The sequence below is a fragment of the Eubalaena glacialis genome, chromosome 14 (genome assembly GCF_028564815.1).
Source record: "Eubalaena glacialis isolate mEubGla1 chromosome 14, mEubGla1.1.hap2.+ XY, whole genome shotgun sequence".
NCBI lineage: Eukaryota > Metazoa > Chordata > Mammalia > Artiodactyla > Balaenidae > Eubalaena > Eubalaena glacialis.
Genome location: NC_083729.1, coordinates 47,546,567 through 47,571,663, shown reverse-complemented (window position 1 = coordinate 47,571,663; position 25,097 = coordinate 47,546,567). Strand labels below are relative to the sequence as shown.

The following is a 25,097-nucleotide window of genomic DNA, read 5'->3' as shown; positions in this document are numbered from 1 at the left end:
TATACAGTAGGTCCTTGTTGGTTATCTGTTTTATATATAGTATTGTGTATTTGTTAATCCCAAACTCCTAATTTATCCGTTCCTCCCCCACCCTTTTTCCCTTTGGTAACCATAAGTTTCTTTTCTATGTCTGTTAGTCTATTTCTGTTTTGTAAATAAGTTCATTTGTATCATTTTTTTTTTAGATTCCACTTACAAGCAATATCATGATGTTTGTTTTTCTCTTTCTGACTTACTTCACTTAGTATGATAATCTCTAGGTCCATCCATGTTGCCTCAAATGGCATTATTTCATTCTTTTTTATGGCCGAGTATTACTCCATTGTGTATATTTATCACGTGTTCTTTATCCTCATCTGTCGATGGACAGTTAGGTTGCTTCCATGTCCTGGCTATTGTAAATAGTGCTGCAGTGAACATTGTGGTACATGACTCTTTTTGAATTATGGTTTTCTCAGGGTATATGCCCAGTAGTGGAATTGCTGGGTCATATGGTAGTTCTATTTTTAGTTTTTTAAGGAACATCCATACTGTTCTCCATAGCGGCTGCACCAATTTACATTCCCACCAACACTGTAGGATGGTTCCTTTTTCTCCACATCCTCTCCAGCATTTATTATAATGTAGACTTTCTGATGGTGGCCATTCTGACCAGTGTCAGATGTTACCTCATTGTAGTTTTGATTTGCATTTCTATAATAATTAGTGATGTTGAGCATCTTTTCATGTGCCTGTTGGCCATCTGTATGTCTTCTTTGGAGAAGTGTCTGTTTAGATCCTCTGCCCATTTTTTAATTGGGTTTGTTTCTTTGATGTTGAGTTGTTTGAACTGTTTATATATTTTGGATATTAACCCCTTATTGGTCCTATCATTTGCAAATCTTTTTCCCATTCAGTAAGTTGTCTTTTCGTTTTTGCTTTGCAAAAGCTTTTAAGTTTAATTAGGTCCCATTTTTTTATTTTTGCCTTTATTTCCTTTGCTTTAGGAGACTGATCCAAAAAAATATTGCTACAATTTATGTCAAAGATTGTTCTGCCTATGTTTTCCTCTAGGAGTTTTATAGTATCTGGTTTACATTTAGATCTTTAATCCATTTCAAGTTTATTTTTGTATATGATGTTAGAGAATGTTCTAATTTCATTCTTTTACATGTGGCTGTCCAGTTTTCCCAGCACCACTTGTTGAAGAGACTGTCTTTCCATTGTATATTCTTGCCTCCTTTGTCATAGATTAATTGACCGTAAGTGCATGGGTTTATTTCTGGGCTTTGTATCTTGTTCCATTCATCTATATGTCTGTTTTTTGTGCCAGTACCATACTGTTTTGATGACTTAGCTTTGTAGTACAGTCTAAAGTCAAGGAGCCTGATTCCTCCAGCCCCGTTCTTCTTTCTCAGTATTGCTTTGACTATTTGGGGTCTTTTGTGTTTCCATACAAATTTTTAAATTTTTTGTTCTAGTTCTGTGAAAAATGCTGTTGGTAATTTGATAGGGAATGCACTGAATTTATAGTTTGCCTTGGATGGTATGGTCATTTTAACAACATTGATTCTTTCATTCCTTCATGGAAAGAACACAGTGTATCTTTCCATCGGTTTGTGTCGTCTTCAGTTTCTTTCATCAGCGTCTTATAATTTTCGTCACCATCATTGTTGATTGCTACAATCGAATTGATTGGTTCTTAAAATTAAATAGATCAGGTGATAATTTGTCTGTTTTCCTTTGGGAGGTATCCTAAAGCTCTAATATATTTTTTAAAAATCACATTCTTTGAAAATTTTATAGTTTTCAAGCCCAGCGAAACAGTAGCTACTAATGAAATTTATTATTTTTGGCTGCATTGGGTCTTTGTTGCTGCATGTGGTCTTTCTCTAGTTGTGGCGGGTGGGGGCTACTCTTCATTGCAGTGCATGGGCTTCTCACTGCAGTGGCTTCTCTTGTTGCAGAGCATGGGCTCTATCTACGTGCATGGGCTTCAGTAGTTGCAGCACGTGGGCTTCAGTAGTTGCAGCATGTAGGCTCAGTAGTTGCGGCACGAGGGCCCTAGAGTGCACGGGCTTCAGTAGTTGCAGCACATGGGCTCAGTAGTTGTGGCTCACGGGCTCTAGAGCGCAGGCTCAGTAGTTGTGGCACACAGGCTTAGTTGCTCTGCAGCATGTGGGATCTTCCTGGACCAGGGATCGAACCCGTGTCCCCTGCATTGGCAGGTGGATTCCTTAACCACTGTGCCACCAGGGAAGTCCCTACTAGTGCAATTAAAAGATATTTTTTAAAAATATGAATGCTATAGAGACACAGAATATTACTTCAGCTGTAGAGCTGTAAAATATATGCACATTTTCCTTGAGGAAAAATACTTACAAAATCAGAATGAGAAGCCATTAGCAGGTGCTAAAACAAACACTTCTTTTGCTATAGATTCACAGAAAAAGAAAACACTACATCTTGCTTTTTCACATGACAAGCTTATCTGGATGAGCGTTCCATATCAGGACATAAAAGAACTTCCTCCATAGAATTCCAAAGTATGGATGGATATGTGACCTTTTACATACAACATTTCACATACATGTGTATTTCTATAGAGAATGTGCATTTACAGTTTTGACAAGTGTTATCACATATAAATGCTCAGTAAAATAGGAATAAATGGATAATTTCTTAACATGATATATATGGCTGATACCAAAAGCTAGCTTTATCCTTAAGGAAGAAATATTAGAAGCATCCATACCAAAGTCAGGAACAAGACAGGATGCCACTATCACTGCTGTTATTTAACCATTGTTCTGGGGTATTGGCCAGTGCAATTAGGTGAGATAAAGAAATTAAAGCTATAAAAATTAGAAGATATAAAAGCTATCACTTTTGCTGGTGATTAAAACAAAATTTTACTCATGTTTATATAAAAATTACATGATATCAAAAATTAGAAGATATAAAAACTATCACCTTTACTGATGATTAAAAATTTTTAATCATGTTTAAGGAAGATCTATGTATTTTTTTTTTTTTTTTAATTTATTTGGCTGTGGCACTCGGGATCTTTGTTGCAGCATGCAGGATCTTTTAGTTGCAGCATACGGAACCTTTAGTTGCGGCATGTAGGCTCTTAGTTGCAGCATGCAGAATCTGGTTCCCTGACCAAGGATCAAATCCAAGCCCCGTGCATTGGGAGCATGGAGTCTTAACTGCTGGACTGTCTGGGAAGTCCCATCTATGTATTCTTTATTTCATTGAGTAGAGCAGGGGTCCCCAACCCCCAGGCCTGTTAGGAACCAGGCCGCATAGCAGAAGGTGAGTGGCAGGCGAGCAAGCAAAGCTTCATCTGCTGCTCCCCATCACTCACATTACAGCCTGAACCATCCCTCCCCCCCATCCAAACCATGGAAAAGTTGTCTTCCACAAAACCGGTCCCTAGCGCCAAAAAGGTTGGGGACCACTGGAGTCAAGGATAATTCTTGAATTCTGTCCCCTTAGATTTGTTAATATGATGAATTATGTTAAGTTTCCTAACTTAAAATTTGTCAGTTTTAGTTCATAAAGAGTCATTGTTTCTTCATAGGTTTTTGTTATTGTTACATCATTTGTTTTGATCCCTTCTTTCATATTAGAAATGTTTCTCAAGTGTCTGGTGATGCTTGGATTTTCTTTCATATTAAAAAGTAAGGTAGTTTGGGATTGACATGTGCACACTGCTGTATTTAAAATGGATAACCAACAAGAACCTACGGTATAGCACAGGGAGCTCAATTATACATATGTATATGTATAACTGAATCACTTTGCTATACACCTGTTAATCAACATTGTTAATCAACTATACTCCAATACAAAATGAAAATAAAAAGTTAAAAAAAAAAGAAAGAAAGCCTTGAGGAGAAGTGCCTTAGTGAGGTGCTAATCTATTTATGCAGCAAAAATATAAAATAAATTTATCTGCTAGGCTCACAGCACCAAACAAACAAACAAGAAAAAGTAAGGTAGACTTTTCAACAAGACTGCCAAGACAATTCACTGAGGTAAAGAATCATCTTTTCAACAAATGGTGTTAGGACAACTTGGATATCTGCATTCAAAAGAATGAAGTTGGACCCTGCCCCTCACCATGTTACAGAACTTAAAGTAGACAAAAGATTTAAATATAAGAATTAAAAGGATAAAACACTTAGAAAAAACTACAGGCGTAAATATTCATGTCCTCAAATTAAGCAGTCTTTTTTTTTTCTTTTTGTTTTTATTCACCCCATGGCTTGCGGGATCTTAGTTCCCCAACCATGGATCGAACCTGTACCCCCTGCAATGGAAGCACAGAGTCCTAACCACTGGACCACCAGGGAATTCCCCTAGGCAGTGATTTCTTAGGTATAACACAAAAAGCACAAGTGTTACAAAAGAAAAAAATAGATAAATCAGACTTCATCAAAATTAAGAACTTCTTTGCTTCAAAGGACACTATCATACGGTGAAAAGGCAGTCCACAAAATGGGAGAAAATATATCTGATAAGGGACTGGTATCCAGAATATATAAAGAACTCTTCAGCACAACACAGCAACCTGGTTTTAAAATGGGCATTTAAAAAGATATTTCTCCAAAGAAGATATACAAATGGGCCATATAAGCACATGACAAAATGGTCAGCATCATTAGGAAAATGCAAACTAGTCAGGAAAATGCAAATCAGAACCACAGTGAGATTCTACTTCACACCCACTAAAATAGCTATAATAAAACACATGGACAAAAACGTGTGTTGGTGAGAAATTGCAACTCTCATACATTGTTGATGGGAATGTATCAATAAAATGGTGCAAATGCATTAGAATACAGTCTGGCAGTTCCCCAAAAAGTTAAATTCCACTCCTAGGTATATACTCAAGAGAACTGAAAATATATGTCCACACTAAAACGTGTACATGAATATTAATCGCAGCATTATTCATAATAGCCAAAAAGTGGGAACAACCCAAATGTCCATCATCTGATGAGCAGATAAACAAAATGTGATATATCCATAATGATGAATATTATTTTGCCGTAAAAAGGAAAAGGAATGAAGTACTGACACATGCTACAACATAGATGAACCCGAAAACATTATGCTAAGTGAAATAAGCCAAACACAAAAGGCCACATATTGTATGCTTCCGTTTATAAGAACTGGTCCAAAATAAGCAAATATTTAGAAACAAAGTAGATTTGTGATTGCCAGGAGCTGGGAAGGAGGGAGGAATGGGAAGTGACTAATGAGTAGGGGTTTGGGGGGGTGGTTGTTGACGAAAACACTCTGGAATTAGTGGTAACAGTCACACAACTTTGGGAATATACTAAAACCACTGAACTGTACACTGCACAGGGGTGAACTTTACGGTATGTGAATTATGTCTCAATTTTTAAAATAAGGCAGTTAAAAACAATGAGAAGGGCCTACTGGTGTGGACTTCATATAAAAGACTAGAGCAAATGCCCTGCTCTTTTTAGGGAGTGTTAATGGTTTGGGGTTTTTTCCCTGTAGAGCCACCTAGCTCTTACAGGCATAGCTAGTCTGCTACACCTGGTGAGTATAAGCTCACCTGCTGGTGTTGAGAGCCTGGATGGGAAAGAAAGCTTAGAATGGAGGTGGGCATGTCTCTGCTCAGCATGCAGAATTTACTGTTTCACCCTGGCACCTTTCCCCTGCCCTTTACTGTGCCTGAAGTCCTGAAGTGCAGAGCCTTTCTGTCGCTTTTCCTTTATGGTTGGTGGTGGTAGAGGAGCCGGAATCTCCTAGTGGGGGTAGGCGTGTGGTAGGGGAACGAATTGTAGAATTGAGGACTCAGTTGTCTGTTTCACTGACTCGACTGTTAACTATCTTCCCTGCTTTCCCCAGTATTTTGGTGCCCTTACTTCCTAGTCTTTTCTGCGGTTAAGACAAATCAGTTTGCTTCTCATTTCTATATCCCCCTGCAAACCCTTCTTTCTTGACTTTGTTCTCCATTAAAACTGAGTTATTTTGCCTCTGATTTCTTTTTCCAGAAATGCCTTAACAGCTTTCGTCTGCTGTTTTCTCCTTTCCTTTTCTGTCTTTGTTGATATATTGTCAGAAACAAAAAATTTTAAAGAGAATATAATGCCTGGGAAAGCAATCTAAACGTCCAACAAGGAATTTAACTTTGGTGGTGTATCCATACCATGGAATACTAGAGTTTAAAAGAATGAAATAGAACTTTGTGTACTAACATTGAAAGCTGATATTTGTTTAAAAACAATACATTTATAGTTTAAGTCTGGAACCTATCAAATTCTTCACAGTGTGCATCTGTGGATTTATAGTTCCTTTTACTTCCAATATTTCATATTTTGTATTTTTATTCTTTGTATGGTAAACATGATTTTTTAATATATGAGTTTGTTTATGGTGTATATATGTATAGATAATAGAGATAAAATTGAAAATTAAATTGTGTAGCCGAGTGTCAGAATATTTACTGATCTTATGCCAAAAATTATTTTAAATGTTAACCATTTGGAACTGAAATGTTTGTACATTATGATATATAGGATTAAAAGCAAAATTAAAACTTTCCTTAATTTGCTGTGTGAATATCAGACTGGTGCCTTTTTATGCTGTAATTATGTCTTCTACTTCCTTTCGTCCAACTTGTTTGGCTTAGAAACCAAATAACAAATAATAATGATAACAGTAATAGTAGCTAATAGCAATTACTGACTAGTAACTACATACCAAGCACTGTGCCAAGTGCTTTACGTTTTGTTTTAAATTTAGCCACACTACTTCTTGCTTATCAAACTTATGATTTGTGTGTTAAGCTGAGAAAGAAGCAGAAAGATTCTCACTTAACTATAAGTTTTATTTGGTTCACAGACTTTCTGATAACTGTTTCTAGCTGCTCAGAGCCCTTTGCTGATTAATATTGCAGTGTTTCAGTTATATTCTGGTAAAGTGTTAATGCCAGATGCCTGGATTCTTTAGGTATGAAGCTACTTAGGTTTGATATATGACTCATTTCAATTGTATTTGCTTATCCCCTAGAGGTCTTAAGGGTTTGAACTAGATGCAGTGTTTACAGTAGCTCTCTTAACCTGTAAGGTATGTGTACAGATTTCATGGAATTAATGCAGACCTGAGGACATATAATTGTCTGGGTAATGTCCAGAGCTTTAATAGGATTTGCAAAGGGGTCCATTACTTATAAAAGGCCAAACACCTGAAATATCTGATCCTTTTCTTCTGGGTAGGGAGAGAGAGCCCTAAATATTTTAGTCATTAGTTTTTAGGAACCATTTCATGTGTTTATTATCGTCAGCCATTTAAAATTATTCTTCAAAAAGCAGAACAAAAAACAATGATGTGTACTTAGTGATGAAATATATACATGAGGAACAGAGACTAAAAGGTGACTTTTTGTCACTGGCTGGCTATCATCTCTAGTTTAAGTTTGGAGAAATGAACCAGTTCATCTCCAAGGTCCTTCTAGCTCCAAATGTCATGATTCTTTGTGAGTCCTACTGTTTGGAGATATTTTTCCACAGTGAAATTTTGCTGAGTTGAATTATGAGGTATCATTAAAAATCTCAAGAGCCAAATTAAAAAGTTGAGGGTAACTAAGAATACCACCAGTTGTACTTATTACTAATTGTTCATAATTTCAAGCAGTTCCTTTATCAAATTCAAATATATGTTTCAGATATATGTGGTTAGTTTAGAAAAATGATTTCTAATACCTTTAAAAGTGACAACATTTGTACTAATAAGCTTTTTTTTTTTTAAGTTACATATGTTAAATTTTTTTTTTATTCTTCAATAGGGAAGTTTGGTTGGTTTAGTGGATTATCCAGATGATGAAGAGGAAGATGAAGAAGAAGAAACATCTCCCAGGAAAAGACCTCGTCTTGGCTCATAAAATATTTACTGGGGACCCTCAACATGTGGTTGTACAAAAATGCTGCAACTGTTCAATGAGCTGAAAATCTGAATCAGAAAGCTTTCTCACTTGAACTTATAAATATACAAGGAATAGCAAAAGACACTCAGTATAGCAGCTAGGAGAGTTTAGTTCTGTTAAAAAAAACAGGCTTCCCAGGAACTTGATCACTTGCTAGTAATTAAGGGGTTTGCCTTTCAGGCTGTCAAAAAAAAAAGTTAGTAACCAGAACCTGGGAGATAGCTTCTCAGCAAGGAAACTCTCAAGTTTTGGGATGGTTTAGGGGAGGGACAAAGTTGATAAAATAATATTAATGCAGGGTTGCTCCAGGAGGGTTTCTGATTTAGAAACAGTTATAAAACTTCAGTTGCAAACCCAATAACATTACTTGTATAATGGTGCTGGCCATGTTGTTCTTTTAATCAGTTGCCTCTTTTTAAAAGAAATTTTTATGGAAAACAAGTTCAACTATCATAAATAATGAAGTTAAGCTGTTGGGACCATTTCTTTGAAGATACAACAAATTCAGCCTTACTGGTAGGTACAGGGAAATACACCCTGTATTACAGCACATGTTGAGTTTTCTACACCAGGAACTTTAAGTGTGTATTTTGATGAAAACAAACAAGCTGGATTCAAAATGGACAGTTTTGTTAATATAACTTTAAAATCAGCACTTTTAGAGATAACAGATGCCAAGAATCAGTACAGTAGTATTCCAAAATGATTTTCTCTAGAAATGGGAGTGGATTGAACAGAATGTTTTCAACTGCCTACCAATACAATCTTTTGTGGAAGATACTTTGAAGCCACTTTCTGCTTTGTTAATAAAGTTCTCTCTCTCCAGAGCTGCAGGCAAGTTTTAAAGTGTAATTTATAAAGACTAACATACAAAGAATAGTGCTGAATTAAGTGGCATTTAATATCTACAGGCCATTTTGATCCAAGAAGTTACTTCAGTGTCAGAGTATGCAGCACATGAAGCTTTTCCAAGAACTAACAAGGGTGTAATATGAAAGCTGCTTTTTTTTTTTTAAGAATAAAAGCACATTCCATGTACGTAAATGAATTTAAAATAATAAACTGAGGCAAACAGTTAAGAGGTTTTATTTTTAGAACAGCAAGTTAACTGTAAATATTTTAATGTTAGTTTGCTCATCTATGATCTGAGATGCTGAAGTGAGAAAAACATCCCCCAAACTACAATTTAATGCATTGGGAAGAAAAAAACCAAAAAACTAAAAATAGTAATTCCAGCTACAGTCTTCAGATCACCCTTGTAATGTGTTACGGGTCCATTTTTCCTGGAATAGCTTAAACTGAAGCAGTTTCCCCTGTTTTGGAGATTTTGTAGTTAATTTTAATTTTGGCTATTGTTTGGAAGATGGGCTGTCTGTGTAGATATGAAGTATAGTTTTTCCATAAAACAGATGTTTATTTTGTATTAAAAATACCACTGTACTTGTTTTACACCATTTGTATACATGTGGTGATATTAATGCTGACCTGTAAAATTCAGGAATTAAAATGTGACCCTGTAATTCTATGTTTGTTGCTTTTGTTTGGTTTGTTGTAAATATAAGTAAACTCCATTTTGAGATGTGTCCATTTTACAATATCTTTTTAAAGCCAGTAAGTTATCCATAGATATTTATTATAGACCACTGTGTCATACACCAATCTGAATGAAAGAATTCTAAACAAACAAGGGTCAACTGCACATAGAAGGTGTGCCTTGGACACATAAGTCCCAGCACCAAAGCATCACAGCATCGGGCTATTCTCACCTCTTTGATTAAAGGTACATATATTGAAAAAGACCTTCCACCTCATAAAGGCAAGTGACTCAGGATTTAAACTAAGATCAGCAAAGTTACCATATGAATACATTTTCTTTCAAGCAAATTTTATCAAGCCCCTTCACTCTTCTTAGCTCTTATTAAATTTCCTCTTGGAATCTAAGAAGCCCAACCGTAAAGTGTTTCCCTATTTACTCTTGACTCTTCCTGATTAAGTAATTTTATTTTAAGTTCCAGTAGGAAGTATTATCTTTATATATCTTACGAAGTTTCTTTAATTTTCCTTTCTGAAGAACTGCCACAAGTCTTTTAAATCATTTAAATCATCATAGGAAACTTTTCTTACAGCAGAAATGTGAATGTTTTGTTGAATTACAGGAAAACACTGTTCATGGTCCAGATGCTCACCCACAACGATACGAGAACAAGACTTAAAAATATCCCTTGAAAGAATAACTAACTTAAGATTACACGTTAGCTGCTGTCTTAAATGACTGACTACCCTCAGGCAGATCAACATTTTTATCTTTATCATCTTCACTCAGTGAAGCAAGCCAGAGCCCACATTTGTATGCCTGAGGTTCTCTTAAAATTATATCTGTAAACATGTATGCAATATGAAAGCTATTTTTAATAAAAAGCTACATGAAACAAATTTCTGTGTTTTAACCACTAGTTTTTCAACTTGTCCATCTGTGATGAAAATGTGACAAATACAAAGTGATGCTGAGTTTTCTCTGCACGTTGAAAGTTGGAACTAATGCAGTTTTGGTATCCCTTTTAAAAAGCTTATAACAATAGATTTAAGGAGATAAAATGGAATTGTAAGTTAGGAGTGGCCCGTAACTAGAAAAGAGGGTGCTTATGGGATGACACAACACAGGAAGCTTCTGAAAGGAAGGTTTCTCTCCTATTTCTGGTTATTTTTTAGCAAATGGACAACAGAACACTACCCGGCATCACTTCACACACAGAAGACCTACACCCATGGCAGAATTCCGCTCAACAGGCTCAGGCAGTTGTTCCTTTATCTGTTTTAATGGTAACTTTTCTAGAAAGAGTAATCGACAAGAGTATTTTTAACATCCCCACATCTATTTGCGAAGTCCTGTTTGCGCCTGCCTCGATGTGGGATGCTAAAATCTGTCCACCACCGCCCCAGAGAACCACTCTTCTCATTAGATAGATTGATTACCCTATACCTGTTCACCCACAGCTACTCTAACTCACCCAGTAGTCTCCACACAGCAGCCACACATCTTTTTTAAATGAACATTTTCATCATGAAACTTCCCTGCTTTTAAAACTTTTCAGTGACTTCCAACTGCCACTATGAAATGTTTAAAACCCTCACATTCCCTACAAGCCTTGCAAATCAGCACCCCACCTATCTCCAATTCCATGTGCTAACCCTCTCCCCTCATTCTGTCTGTATGCTAGCCATACTGACCACTGCAGGACCCTGTTTATGATAAAACACTGCCCTTTTCCCTTCTAACAAACACTTGGCTCTTCACCGGCCCCATGAAAGCGGGGACCCTGTCGATCTACTAGGCTACTGTATCCTTAGCATGCAACACAATGCTTAGCACAAACAATGAATGAATGAATGCACTGTTAGCTTTCTATACCTTCTCTCCATGAGAGAACATCATTCAGAAATTTGTATTGAACTGGTCAGCATAAGTAACTGCCTTCCCCGCCACCCTTTACCTCAAATGTTTAATAAAATAGTAACAATAAGGTTATATTTGCATTTACAAACACAAGTATTTGAAACTAACAGGCTCTGTTTAAGGATTAAATAATTTATTTTTAAGAAATTTTGAACTACTGCTTTGCTAAATTGTTCTTAAAATTACTTATTAATAACTTCTTCTTTAAGTTTCTCTGCAAGCAATCTCCTCTTTAGTAATGTTTGCTTCTCCTCTGCTGTCATTTCTGGTTTCTCTGTCATTTCCTTAAAAAAAAAAAAAAAGAAAAAAAATTGGCTACAGTAGTATAAGATGGGTTCATTTTCTAAAATTCCTAACATACTGCCTTGAACAAATATTAGAACATTCAGTAAATTAAAAAAAAAAGCCACACATGGACTGAGTTCCCTAAATCTCTTCTTTGTAAAAGTCTCTTGGGGAAGCCTTTTAGAGGTGGTGGCTAGGGTACTGATGCTGCTCTATGATAAAATATTTCAAAAGGCTCAGGTAAAACAGACGGCTGACCCTTCAGTGCTCAGAGCAGGGCAAGTAAAGAATCATAAAACTGCTATCATTTGTACTTCACAAAATCCTCCTATCACAACCATCTCACTGCCTAGAAAAGACTTATTAGCAGGTGCTACACTAACAGGGAGGTTAATATGAATAGATCTACAAGAGCACATATGCTGATTTTGAGAATCCCACCCGTAGATTTGCAAATTTTCACATACTAGAGCTAGCCATACCTCTACCTCCCCAGCAGGTTTTCCTTTCTGCTCCGAATTTTGTATGTGCTTAGTCCTCATATCCTTTCTCATGGACATCAACTTATCTCTCTTCTGCTTCAGATAGTGTTCTCGTTGCCGGAGCTCTTCTGTTCCAAGTGTTGATAAATTCTGGGTCAAATAAGAGAAGGAACTATTTAAAATCAAGTCTGCATGAGTGGCACAGATACCCACTGACTGATTAAATTAGAAGTTTGAGTTCAAGACTGCAACAAACTGTATGGCAGTTTACATTGTTTGTTCCTAGTACTTTATCATTTTGCTCATAGTTCTTAAAAAGTAATATTTTTTACTTACTGCTATTGGTCCCTCAATGTTTGCATGTTCAAAGCCAGGAATCTTCAGGTCTTTTTGTGGGAGGGAGGAACTTTCAGGCAACATTTCCAGCTTTCTTGTCAAAGGTTGTGCTGACTGATCAGCAAAATGCACTTTAACTTCTGGCAGTAATCAGAGACCAATTAGAATATTATAAGAAATATTAAGTTATTACACTAGATTCACCAAAATGAGCTAGTGGTAATAATACTTGGGTCTTTCTCATATTCATTCACTCAGCATGCATTGATTCAGTGCCTACATTGTGCTAGGCACTGGGTGAGAACAATAAATGTGGTCTCTGTCCTCAAGGAGCTTGAACTACAGTTCTTGTGAATAATGACATTTCAAGAAATACCAAGCTCCTGCTGTTTGGTACTATAGCTACAAAAAGATGTAATTCTTGTCTAAAGATTAGAACTACAGTAAAAGGTAATACAAGGTTGCCATACAAGCCAAATAAACAGTGCACTAAAATCCCTTACTAACAATGTAATTGGCTTTCAAACTTTTGCTTGCAGGCAAAAACTGTTAAGTGACCTTATATTTTCAGAACAATTACTATAAAGCTATAATTTTTTGTATTGGAGGAATAAGTGCCAGTAATATCAATAATTTGTACTACATACTGAAGATAACTATAAACCTACTAACATATTAAAAAAATGAAGATTTTAAAGTAAGTAGAATAGGGAGATCAGCTTGATGCTTCGTGATGACCTAGAGGGGTGGGATAGGAAGGGTGGGAGGGAGACTCAACAGGGAGGGGATATGGGGATATATATGTGTACATATAGCTGATTCACTTTGTTGTACAGCAGAAACTAACACAACATTATAAAGCAATTATACTCCAATAAAGATGTAAAAAACTACATACATAAATACAGTAAGTAGAACTTGGAAGCGGATATAACATGAGTACTCAATACTCAATACCTTCCAGTTATTTGGTAACTGTGCCAAGAGACAGGATTAACATGCTAATTGCTTTTCTGAGACATTTTTTATTATAAGATAAGGTGGGGTTTTTTTAAGATAAAACATTTTCACTGTAATACATGGACTATGAAAGACAGCTGGTGAGACAAGCAAAGACACATAAAAACTAACTAAAAGCATCAAGAACTAAAAGCGTCATGGGAGAACATGATATACATGTCTCTAAATGATTAAAAATCCAGCACAGTAAAACCAGAAATAGAACTTTGCAGGAGCAAGAAACTTGCCCAAGGATCACTGCTTTAGCACAGGGTGAGTAGACTGACTGCAGTGCCAGGGAGGTTAGAAGAAGAAAAGCTCTTCAGGCTCTTAGACAGAAAGGGAAGTCTCCATGGAAGAGATGAGGCTGCCGCTAACACTCCAACCAACCCAGACAGGGAGCTCAGAACTAACTTAAACAGAAATGAAGATGAGCTTCAACAAGTTGGTCAAAATATGCAGACAAAGTTAAACATGCCATTCATATGATGGTGACTTTAAGCAGTGGTGGGCTTAGCCCCCAAATATGGAACCACAGAGCTGGGGACGAGACAGTAAAATTCTGAGGAGGGGGGAATCCCAGGCACATAAACATTTATATTCAATTCATGTACTTGCTCTGGACAGTTCCTTGAGTTTGTTGGTTATGAACACCTTTTATATTCTAACTTGGACCTAGAGAGAAAAGTACCTGAAGCCAAAATACTTAACTTCTCTGATTTCTAAGAATGGAGAATCGGAAAGCCAGCTAGCTTAAAGAAAGATCATCTCATCACTGGCAACCCTGCGTCAATCTGAGAACAGATGCTATCCATTTCCAGCAGGAACCAGGGAAAGACATGAGCAAAGGGATAAGCAGGAGGTCAAACACCTTTATGATTCCTCCCACATTAGGCCTTTCTCATAGGCACTTTGTATGCAGTGATTGCCCATAATATCAGATATACTCATTTTTTTAAAAAATAGAATAGTTTTTAAAAATTAAAATCATTACTTTTGAAATTATCTGCCAGTTTCTCTACCGCTAATGTGCATAATTGAGTTACAAATGGCTTGAGATTAAGTTTTCTATAATAGTTTCACTTAATAGTCAGATAAGCAAATGTATTCAAATTATGTCAGACACAAGATTAGAACAGTATATGTACTTAGGTCTATATAAAACAAAAAGCTAAATTTGGGCCAGCAAATTTTAAAAGCGCTCAAACAAATCTAAAGCAGGTGCTTTCACAGACATAATTCAAATGAGGTTATTCTACTCAGAACCTGCAGAATATGAAAAAAGAAAAGAAATTATTAGATTTGCTAGGAAGGAAAAAGCCAGATAACTTCATAAATCTGCTTCTGTTTCATATGCCCCATTGTTTTATCAACTAAGCATTTAGTTCCTTAAAACAGTGGATAAACATCAAACCTATCTATCTCAATTATAAAACTTCTACAAAGTGTAGAAAAACACAAGATTTGGAGTCAGAAGACCAAGGTAAGTCACAGTTTCACTATGTAAGAGCTCAGTGATTTTGGACCTCACTCAAGTTCCTTGAATTTCTTGTTTTAAAAAAATAAAAGAAAAATAAGGACCATAATATCTGCCTCACAGAGTTACAGGTTTTTTTAATTGATAAAAGGACATGCACCTAAAAACCATAGAAATCCATAATAAAAATGAACTAAATTCATGATCATGATTCAAGTTCTGTTTCAGAATTACCTGTCTTCTTATAAAGGAAATCAGAATACATATATTGAAAATGATTTGCCACATAGTGAACAAGATCATACACTAACATTTCCCACAAGGATTCTCATCAATTTTGGTTTCAACAATAGTTTCTGACTAAACTTCTGTATAAATTGGCTACCTGTTATTTTCTAATTGTGTTTTAATTCACTAGGAAAATAAGTTAATATTATCTTTCCCTGTTCAGCTTCTAACTCTCAAACACCATGTAATTATGGTCAAGGAAGAGAGTACCAAATGTTATGTGAACATACCTTGAATGCTGTAGTCATGGCATAAAGGCTGGGGGCTTCCCCAAGGAATTTTGATCACGGCTCTGGGTTCCAAGCTTCACTTAGAAATTTGGGGGCTACACCCTCTCTGTCAGCTATCTCCTACAAGCAACCTCTTTAGCTAAATTCACAAAGAACATTAAATACCAATGGCCATTCAAGACTCCCTCACAAGATTTTTGAGGGTGAAGTATGTATGAGAAACTAACACACTCTTTACAGTGTTTATGTATTCATATTATTCAAAAATTTCAGGACATACCAACCTTACCTGAGGGTGGGTGTGCAAAATGTTCACCATCCCCTTGGGAATTATTCATTTTTGCAGTTTCATTGGCATGCATCGGAGGCTCTTCTGTTTTCGCCTCTGATAGCTTCAGGAATCAATACAATTTTAAAAATACATTAGATTAATTCTGAATAATTCACTACTTAAGGGATTCATACACATTAGTTTAAAAAATTATTGTCTACTGAATGGATAATAAATCAGAGATTCTATTTTTCCAAAGTTTTTAAGATGTTTCCACCATTTTTTATCTTCTACTTTTTGAGGTAGGTAAACATTCTCATTTCCAATCATGCAGTGCTAAGAATAACTAGTTTGGTTAAGACTTTGGATTCAGAAAGAAGCGAGTTCAAACCTAGGCTTCACTCTTACTACTCATGTGACCTTGACCAAGACACCAAGAAATACTCTAAAAGAAATAAAATCACTGATTTATAAGGTGCTTTTTCACTTAAAATAATCTTAAAAATATAATAATAATAATACCACTACTATGATATGCCTGAAGCAGCCACAAACTGGTTCACAGGTATACCTCATTTTATTGCACTTCAATTTATTGTGTTTCACAGACATCACGTTTTTTTACAAATTGAAGGTTTGTGGCAACTCTGCATCAAGCAAGTCTATCGGCGCCATTTTTCCAACAGCATTGCTCACTTCATGTCTCTGTGTCACATTTTGGTAATTCTTGCAATATTTCAAACTTTTTCATTATCATAATTGTTATGGTGATCAGGGATCAGTAATCTTTGATATTACTATTGTAACTGTTTGGGGGCACCACAAACCACACCCATGTAAGACGGTGAAACTAGAAAGATGAAAGTTGTGTGTGCTCTAACTGCTCCACCGACCAGTTGTCCCCTCATTTCTCTCCCTCTCCTCAGACCTCCCTATTCCCTGAGACACAAGAATGTTGAAATTAGGCCAATTAATAACCCTACAGTGACCTCTAACTGTTCAAGTGAAAGGAAGAATCACGGGTCTCTCAATTTAAATCAAAAGCTAGAAATGATTAAGCTTACTGAGGAAGGCATGACGAAAGCTGAGCTAGGAGAGACCTTCAAGATGGCGGAAGAGTAAGACGCGGAGATCACCTTCCTCCCCACAAATACATCAGAAATACATCTACATGTGGGACAGCTCCTACAGAACACCTACTGAACGCTGGCAGAAGACCTCAGACCTCCCAAAAGGCAAGAAACTCCCCACGTACCTGGGTAGGGCAAAAGAAAAAAGAAAAAACAGAGACAAAAGAATAGGGACGGGACCCGCACCAGTGGGAGGGAGCTGTGAAGGAGGAAAGGTTTCCACACACTAGGAAGCCCCTTCGCAGGCGGAGACTGCGGGTGGCGGAGGGGAAACTTCGGAGCCACGGAGGAGAGCGCAGCAACAGGGGTGCGGAGGGCAAAGCGGAGAGATTCCCGCACAGAGGATCGGCGCCGAGCAGCACTCACCAGCCCGAGAGGCTTGTCTGCTCACCCGCCGGGGTGGGCGGGGGCTGGGAGCTGAGGCTCGGGCTTCCGTCGGATCCCAGGGAGAGGACTGGGGTTGGTGGCGTGAACACAGCCTGAAGGGGTTAGCGCACCACAGCTAGCCGGGAGGGAGTCCGGGAAAAGGTCTGGAGCTGCCAAAGAGGCAAGAGACTTTTTCTTGGCTCTTTGTTTCCTGGTGCGCGAGGAGAGGGGATTCAGAGCGCCGCCTAAACGAGCTCCAGTGACGGGCGCGAGCCGCGGCTATCAGTGCGGACCCCAGAGACGGGCATGAGAGGCTAAGGCTGCAGCTGCCGCCACCAAGAAGCCTGTGTGCAAGCACAGGTCACTCTCCACACCTCCCCTCCCGGGAGCCTGCGCACCCCGCCACTGCCAGGGTCCCGTGATCCAGGGACCACTTCCCCGGGAGAACACATGGCGCACCTCAGGCTGCTGCAACGTCACGCCGGCCTCTGCCGCCACAGGCTCGCCCCGCATCCGTATCCTTCCCTCCCCCAGGCCTGAGTGAGCCAGAGCCCCCGACTCAGCTGCTCCTTTAACCCTGTCCTGCCTGACCTGGAACAGACGCCCTCAGGCGACCTACACGCAGAGGCGGGTCCAAATCCAAAGCTGAACCCCAGGAGCTGTGCGAACAAAGAAGAGAACGGGAAATCACTCCCAGCAGCCTCAGGAGCAGTGGATTAAATCTCCACAATCAACTTGATGTACCTGCATCTGTGGAATACTTGAATAGACAAAGAATCATCCCAAATTGAGGCAGTGGACTTTAGGAGCAACGATATTTTTTTTTTTTTCTTTTTTCTTTTTCTGAGTGTGTATGCAGATGCTTCTGTGTGTGATTTTGTCTGTATAGCTGTGCTTTTACCATTTTTCCTACGGTTCTGTCTGTCCGGTTTTTGGGGGGTTTTTTTAGTATAGTTTTTAGCACTTGTTATCATTGGTGGATTTGTTTCTTGGTTTGGTTGTTCTCTTCTCTCTTTCTTTTTTTTTATTACTTTTTTTTAATTATTATTTTTTATTTTAATTATTTTATATTTTTAAAAATTTTTTTTCTTTCTTTCTTTCTTTCTACCTTTTATTCTGAGCCATGTGGATGACAGGGTCTTGGTGCTCCGGCCAGGTGTCAGGCCTGTGCCTCTGAGGTGGGAGAGCCGAGTTCAGGACACTGGCCCACCAGAGACCTCCCAGCTCCACGTAATATCAATCAGCGAGAGCTCTCCTAGAGATCTCCATCTCAACACCAAGACCCAGCTCCACTCAACGACCAGCAAGCTACAGTGCTAGACACGCTATGCCAAACAACTAGCAAGACAGGAACACAACCCCACCCATTAGCAGAGAGGCTGCCTAAAATCATAATAGGGTCACAGACACCCCAAAACACACCAGCAGACTCGGACCTGACCACTAGAAAGACAAGATCCAGTCTCATCCACCAGAACACAGGTACCAGTCCACTCCACCAGGAAGCCTCCACAACCCACTGAACCAACCTCAGCCACTGGGGGCAGACACCAAAAACAATGGGAATGACGAACCTGCAGCCTGCGAAAAGGAGACCCCAAACACAGTAAGTTAAGCAAAATGAGAAGACAGAGAAACACACAGCAGATGAAGGAGCAAGGTAAAAACCCACCAGACCAAACAAATGAAGAGGAAATAGGAAGTCTACCTGAAAAAGAATTCAGAGTAATGATAGTACAGATGATCCAAAATCTTGGAAATAGAATGGAGAAAATACAAGAAACATTTAACAAGGAACTAGAAGAACAAAAGAGCAAACAAACAGTGAGGAACAACACAATAAATGAAATTTAAAATTCTCCAGAAGGAATCAGTAGCAGAATAACTGAGGCAGAAGAACGGATAAGTGACCTGGAAGATAAAATAGTGGAAACAACTACCACAGAGCAGAATAAAGAAAAAAGAATGAAAAGAACTGAGGACAGTCTCAGAGACCTCTGGGACAACATTAAACGCACCAACATTCGAAGTATAGGGGTCCCAGAAAAACAAGAGAAAAAGAAAGGGATTGTGAAAATATTTGAAGAGATTATAGTTGAAAACTTCCCTAATATGGGAAAGGAAATAGTTAATCAAGTCCAGAAAGTGCAGAGAGTCCCATACAGGATGAATCCAAGGAGAAACACGCCAAGACACATATTAATCAAACTATCAAAAATTAAATACAAAGAAAAAATATTAAAAGCAGCAAGGGAAAAACAACAAATAACATATAAGGGAATCCCCATAAGGTTAACAGCTGATCTTTCAGCAGAAACTCTGCAAGCCAGAAGGGAGTGGCAGGACATATTTAAAGTGATGAAAGGCAAAAACCTACAACCAAGATTACTCTACCCAGCACGGATCCCATTCAGATTTGATGGAGAAATTAAAACCTTTACTAGACAAGAAAAAGCTAGGAGAATTCAGCACCACCAAACCAGCTTCACAACAAATGCGAAAGGAACTTCTCTGGGCAGGAAACACAAGAGAAGGAAAAGACCTACAAAATCAAACCCAAAACAATTAAGAAAATGGTAATAGGAACATACATATCAATAATTACCTTAAATGTAAATAGATTAAATGCTCCCACCAAAAGACATAGACCGGCTGAATGGATACAAAAACAAGACCCGTATATATGCTGCCTACAAGAGACCACTTCAGACCTAGGGACACATACAGACTGAAAGTGAGGGGATGGAAAAAGATATTCCATGCAAATGGAAATCAAAAGAAAGCTGGAGTAGCAATTCTCGTATCAGACAAAATAGACTTTAAAACAAAGACTATTACAAGAGACAAAGAAGGACACGACATAATGATCAAGGGATCAATCCAAGAAGAAGATATAACAATTGTAAATATTTATGCACCCAACATAGGAGCACCTCAATACATAAGGCAAATACTAACAGCCATAAAAGGGGAAATCGACAGTAAAACAATCATAGTAGCGGACTTTAACACCCCACTTTCACCAATGGACAGATCATCCAAAATGAAAATAAATAAGGAAACACAAGCTTTAAATGACACATTAAACAAGATGGACTTCATTGATATTTATAGGATAGTCCATCCAAAAACAACAGAATACACTTTCTTCTCAAGTGCTCATGGAACATTCTCCAGGATAGATCATATATTGGGTCACAAATCGAGCCTTCGTAAAATTAAGAAAACTGAAATCGTATCAAGTATCTTTTCCGACCACAACGCTATGAGACTAGATATCAATTACAGGAAAAAATCTGTAAAAAATACAAATACATGGAGGCTAAACAATACACTACTTAATAACCAAGAGATCACTGAAGAAATCAAAAAATACCTAGAAACAAATGACAATGAAAACACGATGACCCAAAACCTATGGGATGCAGCAAAAGCAGGTCTAAGAGGGAAATTTACGTCAATACACTCCTACCTTAAGCAACAAGAAACATCTCAAATAAACAACCTAACCTTACACCTAAAGCAATTAGAGAAAGAAGAACAAAAAAACCCCAAAGTTAGCAGAAGGAAAGAAATCATAAAGATCAGATCAGAAATAAATGAAAAAGAAATGAAGGAAACAATAGCAAAGATCAATAAAACTAAAAGCTGGTTCTTGGAGAAGATAAACAAAATTGATAAACCATTAGCCAGACTCATCAAGAAAAAGAGGAAGACGACTCAAATCAATAGAATTAGAAATGAAAAAGGAGACGTAACAACTGACACTGCAGAAATACAAAGAATCATGAGAGATTACTACAAGCAAGTATATGCCAATAAAATGGGCAACCTGGAAGAAATGGACAAATTCTTAGAAAAGCACAACCTTCTGAGACTGAACCAAGAAGAAATAGAAAATATAAACTGACCAATCACAAGCACTGAAATTGAGACTGTGATTAAAAATCTTCCAACAAACAAAAGCCCAGGACCAGAGGGCTTCACAGGCAAATTCTATCAAACATGTAGAGAAGAGCTAACACCTATCCTTCTCAAACTCTTCCAAAATATAGCAGAGAGAGGAACACTCCTAAACTCATTCTACGAGGCCACCATCACCCTGACACCAAAACCAGACAAAGATGTCACAAAGAAAGAAAACTACAGGCCAATATCACTGATGAACATAAATGCAAAAATCCTCAACAAAGTAATAGCAAACAGAATCCAACAGCACATTAAAAGGATCATACACCATGATCAAGTGGGGTTTATCCCAGGAATGCAAGGATTCTTCAATATACGCAAATCAATCAATGTGATACACCGTATTAACAAATTGAAGAATAAAAACCATATGATCATCCCAATAGATGCAGAAAAAGCTTTCGACAAAATTCAACACCCATTTATGATAACAACACTCCAGAAAGTAGGCATAGAGGGAACTTACCTCAACATAATAAAGGCCATATATGACAAACCCACAGCCAACATCGTCCTCAATGGTGAAAAACTGAAACCATTTCCTCTAAGATCAGGAACAAGACAAGGTTGTCCACTCTCACCACTGTTTTTCAACATTGCTTTGGAAGTTTTAGCCACAGCAATCAGAGAAGATAAAGAAATAAAAGGAATCCAAATTGGAAAAGAAGAAGTAAAGCTGTCACTGTTTGCAGATGACATGACACTATACATAGAGAATCCTAAAGATGCTACCAGAAAACTACTAGAGCTAATCAACGAATTTGGTAAAGTAGCAGGATACAAAATTAATGCACAGAAATCTCTTGCATTCCTATACACTAACAATGAAAAATCTGAAAGAGAAATTAAGGAAACACTCCCATTTACCACTGCAACAAAAAGAATAAAATACCTAGGAATAAACCTACCTAAGGAGACAGAAGACCTGTATGCAGAAAACTATAAGACACTGATGAAAGAAATTAAAGATGATACAAACAGATGGAGAGATATACCATGTTCTTGCATTGGAAGAATCAACATTGTGAAAATGACTATACTACCCAGATCAATCTACAGATTCAATGCAATCCCTATCAAACTACCAATGGCGTTTTTCACAGAACTCAAACAAAAAATTACACAATTTGTATGGAAACACAAAAGACCCCGAATAGCCAAAGCAATCTTGAGAAAGAAAAACAGAGCTGGAGGAATCAGGCTCCCTGACTTCAGAGTATACTACAATGCTACAGTAATCTAGACAGTATGGTACTGGCACAAAAACAGAAATATGGATCAATGGAACAGGATAGAAAACCCAGAGATAAGCCCACACACATATGGTCACCTTATTTTTGATAAAGGAGGCAGGAATATACAATCGAGAAAAGACAGCCTCTTCAGTAAGTGGTGCTGGGAAAACTGGACAGCTACATGTAAAAGAATGAAATGAGAACACTCCCTAACACCATACACAAAAAAACTCAAAATGGATTAAAGACCTAAATGTAAGGCCAGACACTATAAAACCCTTAGAGGAAAACATAGGCAGAACACTCTATGACATAAATCACAGCAAGATCCTTTTTGGCCCACCTCCTAGAGAAATGGAAATAAAAACAAAAATAAACAAATGGGACCTAATGAAAGTTAAAAGCTTTTGCACAGCAAAGGAAACCATAAACAAGACCAAAAGACAACCCTCAGAATGGGAGAAAAGATTTGCAAATGAAGCAACTGACAAAGGATTAATCTCCAAAATTTACAAGCAGCTCATGCAGCTCAATATCAAAAAAACAAACAACCCAATCCAAAAATGGGCAGAAGACCTAAATAGACATTTCTCCAAAGAAGATATGCAGATTGCCAGCAAACACATGAAAGAATGCTCAACATCATTAATCATTAGGGAAATGCAAATCAAAACTACAATGAGGTATCACCTCACACCAGTCAGAATGGCCATCATCAAAAAATGTACAAACAATAAATGTGGAGAGGGTGTGGAGAAAAGGGAACCCTCTTGCACTGTTGGTGGGAATGTATATTGATACAGCCACTATGGAGAACAGCATGGAGGTTCCTTAAAAAACTAAAAATAGAACTACCATATGACCCAGCAATCCCACTACTGGGCATATACCCTGAGAAAACCATAATTCAAAAAGAGTCATGTACCATAATGTTCATTGCAGCGCTATTTACAATAGCCAGGACATGGAAGCAACCTAAGTGTCCATCAACAGACAAATGGCTAAAGAAGATGTGGCACATATATACAATGGAATATTACTCAGCCATAAACAGAAATGAAATTGAGTTATTTGTAGTGAGGTGGATGGACCTAGAATCTGTCATACAGAGTGAAGTAAGTCAGAAAGAGAAAAACAAATACCGTATGCTAACATATATATATGGAATCTAAAAAAAAAAAAGTGGTCATGAAGAACCTAGGGGCAGGATGGGAATAAAGACGCAGACCTACTAGAGAATGGACTTGAGGACACAGGGAGGGGGAAGGGTAAGCTGGGACAAAGTGGGAGAGTGTCATGGACATATATATACTACCAAATGTAAAATCGATAGCTAGTGGGAAGCAGCTGCATAGCACAGGGAGATCAGCTCGGTGCTTTGTGTACCACCTAGAGGAGTGGGATAGGGAGGGTGGGAGGGAGGGAGATGCAAGAGGGAAGAGATATGGTGATATATGTATGTGTATAGCTGATTCACTTTGTTATAAAGTAGAAACTAACACACCATTGTAAGGCAATTATACTCCAATAAAGATGTTAAGAAAAGAAAAAAGGAAGCTGAGATAGGCCAAAGGTTAGGCCTCTTGTACCAAACAGTTAGCCAAGTTGTGAATGCAAAGGAAAAGCTCTTGAAGGAAATTAAAAGTGATACTCTAGTGAACACATGAATGATAAGAAAGCAAAACAGCCTTATTGCTGATATGGAGAAACTCTTAGTGGTCTGGATAAAAGATCAAACCAGCCACAACACTCCCTTAAGCCAAAGCCTAATCCAGAGCAAGCCTTTAACTCTCTTCAGTTCTATGAAGGCTGAGAGAGGTGAGGAAGATGCAGAAGAAGAGTCTGAAGCTAGCAGAGGGTGGTTCATGAGGCTGAAGGAAAGAAGCTGTCTCTGTAACACAAAAGTACAGGATAAGGCAGCAAGTGCTTATGCAGAAGCTGCAGCAAGCTATCCGGAAGACCTCACTAACAAAATTAATGAAGGTGGCTACACTAAACAACAGATTTTCAGTGCAAAGGAAACAGCCTACTACTGGAAGAAGAGGCCATATAGGACTTTCCTAGCTGGAGAGGGTAAGTCAGTGCCCGGCTTTAAAGCTTCAAAGGACAGGTTCTCTTATTAGAGGCTAATACAGCTGGTGACTTGAAGTTGAAGCCAATGCTCATCTACCATTCTGAACATCATAAGGCCCTTAAGAATTATGCTAAATCTACTCTCCCTGTGCTCTATCAATGGAACAACAAAGCCGGATGACAGCACATCTGTTTACAACATGGTTTACTGAATATTTGAAGCCCACTGTTATGATCTACTCCTCAGAAAAAAAAGATTCCTTTCAAAATATTAACTGCTCATTGACAATGCACCTGGATACCCAAGAGCTCTGATGGAGGTGTACAACAAGATTCATGTTGTTTTCGTGCCTGCTACACAACATCTGTTCTACAGCTCATGGATCAAGGAGTAATTTCAACTTTCAAGTCTCATTCTTTAAGCAATACATTTCGTAAGGCTATAGCTGCCATAGATAATGATTTCTCCAATGGATCTGAGCAAAGTCAACTGAAAACCTTCTGGAAAGGATTCACAATTCTAGATGCCATTAAGAACATTCATGATTCATGGA

General features: G+C 37.9%; 2 protein-coding genes across 3 annotated transcripts in view; one reads left to right on the top strand and one right to left on the bottom strand.

Annotated features, from left to right (window-relative positions):
- Positions 1–9,459, top strand: part of PPP4R3B (protein phosphatase 4 regulatory subunit 3B) — a 66,181-nt gene extending 56,722 nt beyond the window's left edge. For both annotated transcript variants that reach the window (XM_061210726.1, XM_061210725.1), the window contains exon 16: positions 7,811–9,459. In XM_061210726.1, the coding sequence (XP_061066709.1) occupies positions 7,811–7,906 (96 nt within the window). In that variant the 3' untranslated portion in view covers positions 7,907–9,459. The remainder of the gene's footprint in view (positions 1–7,810) is intronic.
- A 2,055-nt stretch (positions 9,460–11,514) lies between these two features.
- Positions 11,515–25,097, bottom strand: part of CFAP36 (cilia and flagella associated protein 36) — a 32,901-nt gene continuing 19,318 nt past the window's right edge. Inside the window, exons 7-10 of the mRNA XM_061210549.1 lie at positions 15,789–15,891; positions 12,506–12,645; positions 12,170–12,319; positions 11,515–11,686 (exon numbers count right to left, since the gene is read on the bottom strand). Of these exons, the coding sequence (XP_061066532.1) occupies positions 11,585–11,686; positions 12,170–12,319; positions 12,506–12,645; positions 15,789–15,891 (495 nt within the window). The 3' untranslated portion in view covers positions 11,515–11,584. The remainder of the gene's footprint in view (positions 11,687–12,169; positions 12,320–12,505; positions 12,646–15,788; positions 15,892–25,097) is intronic.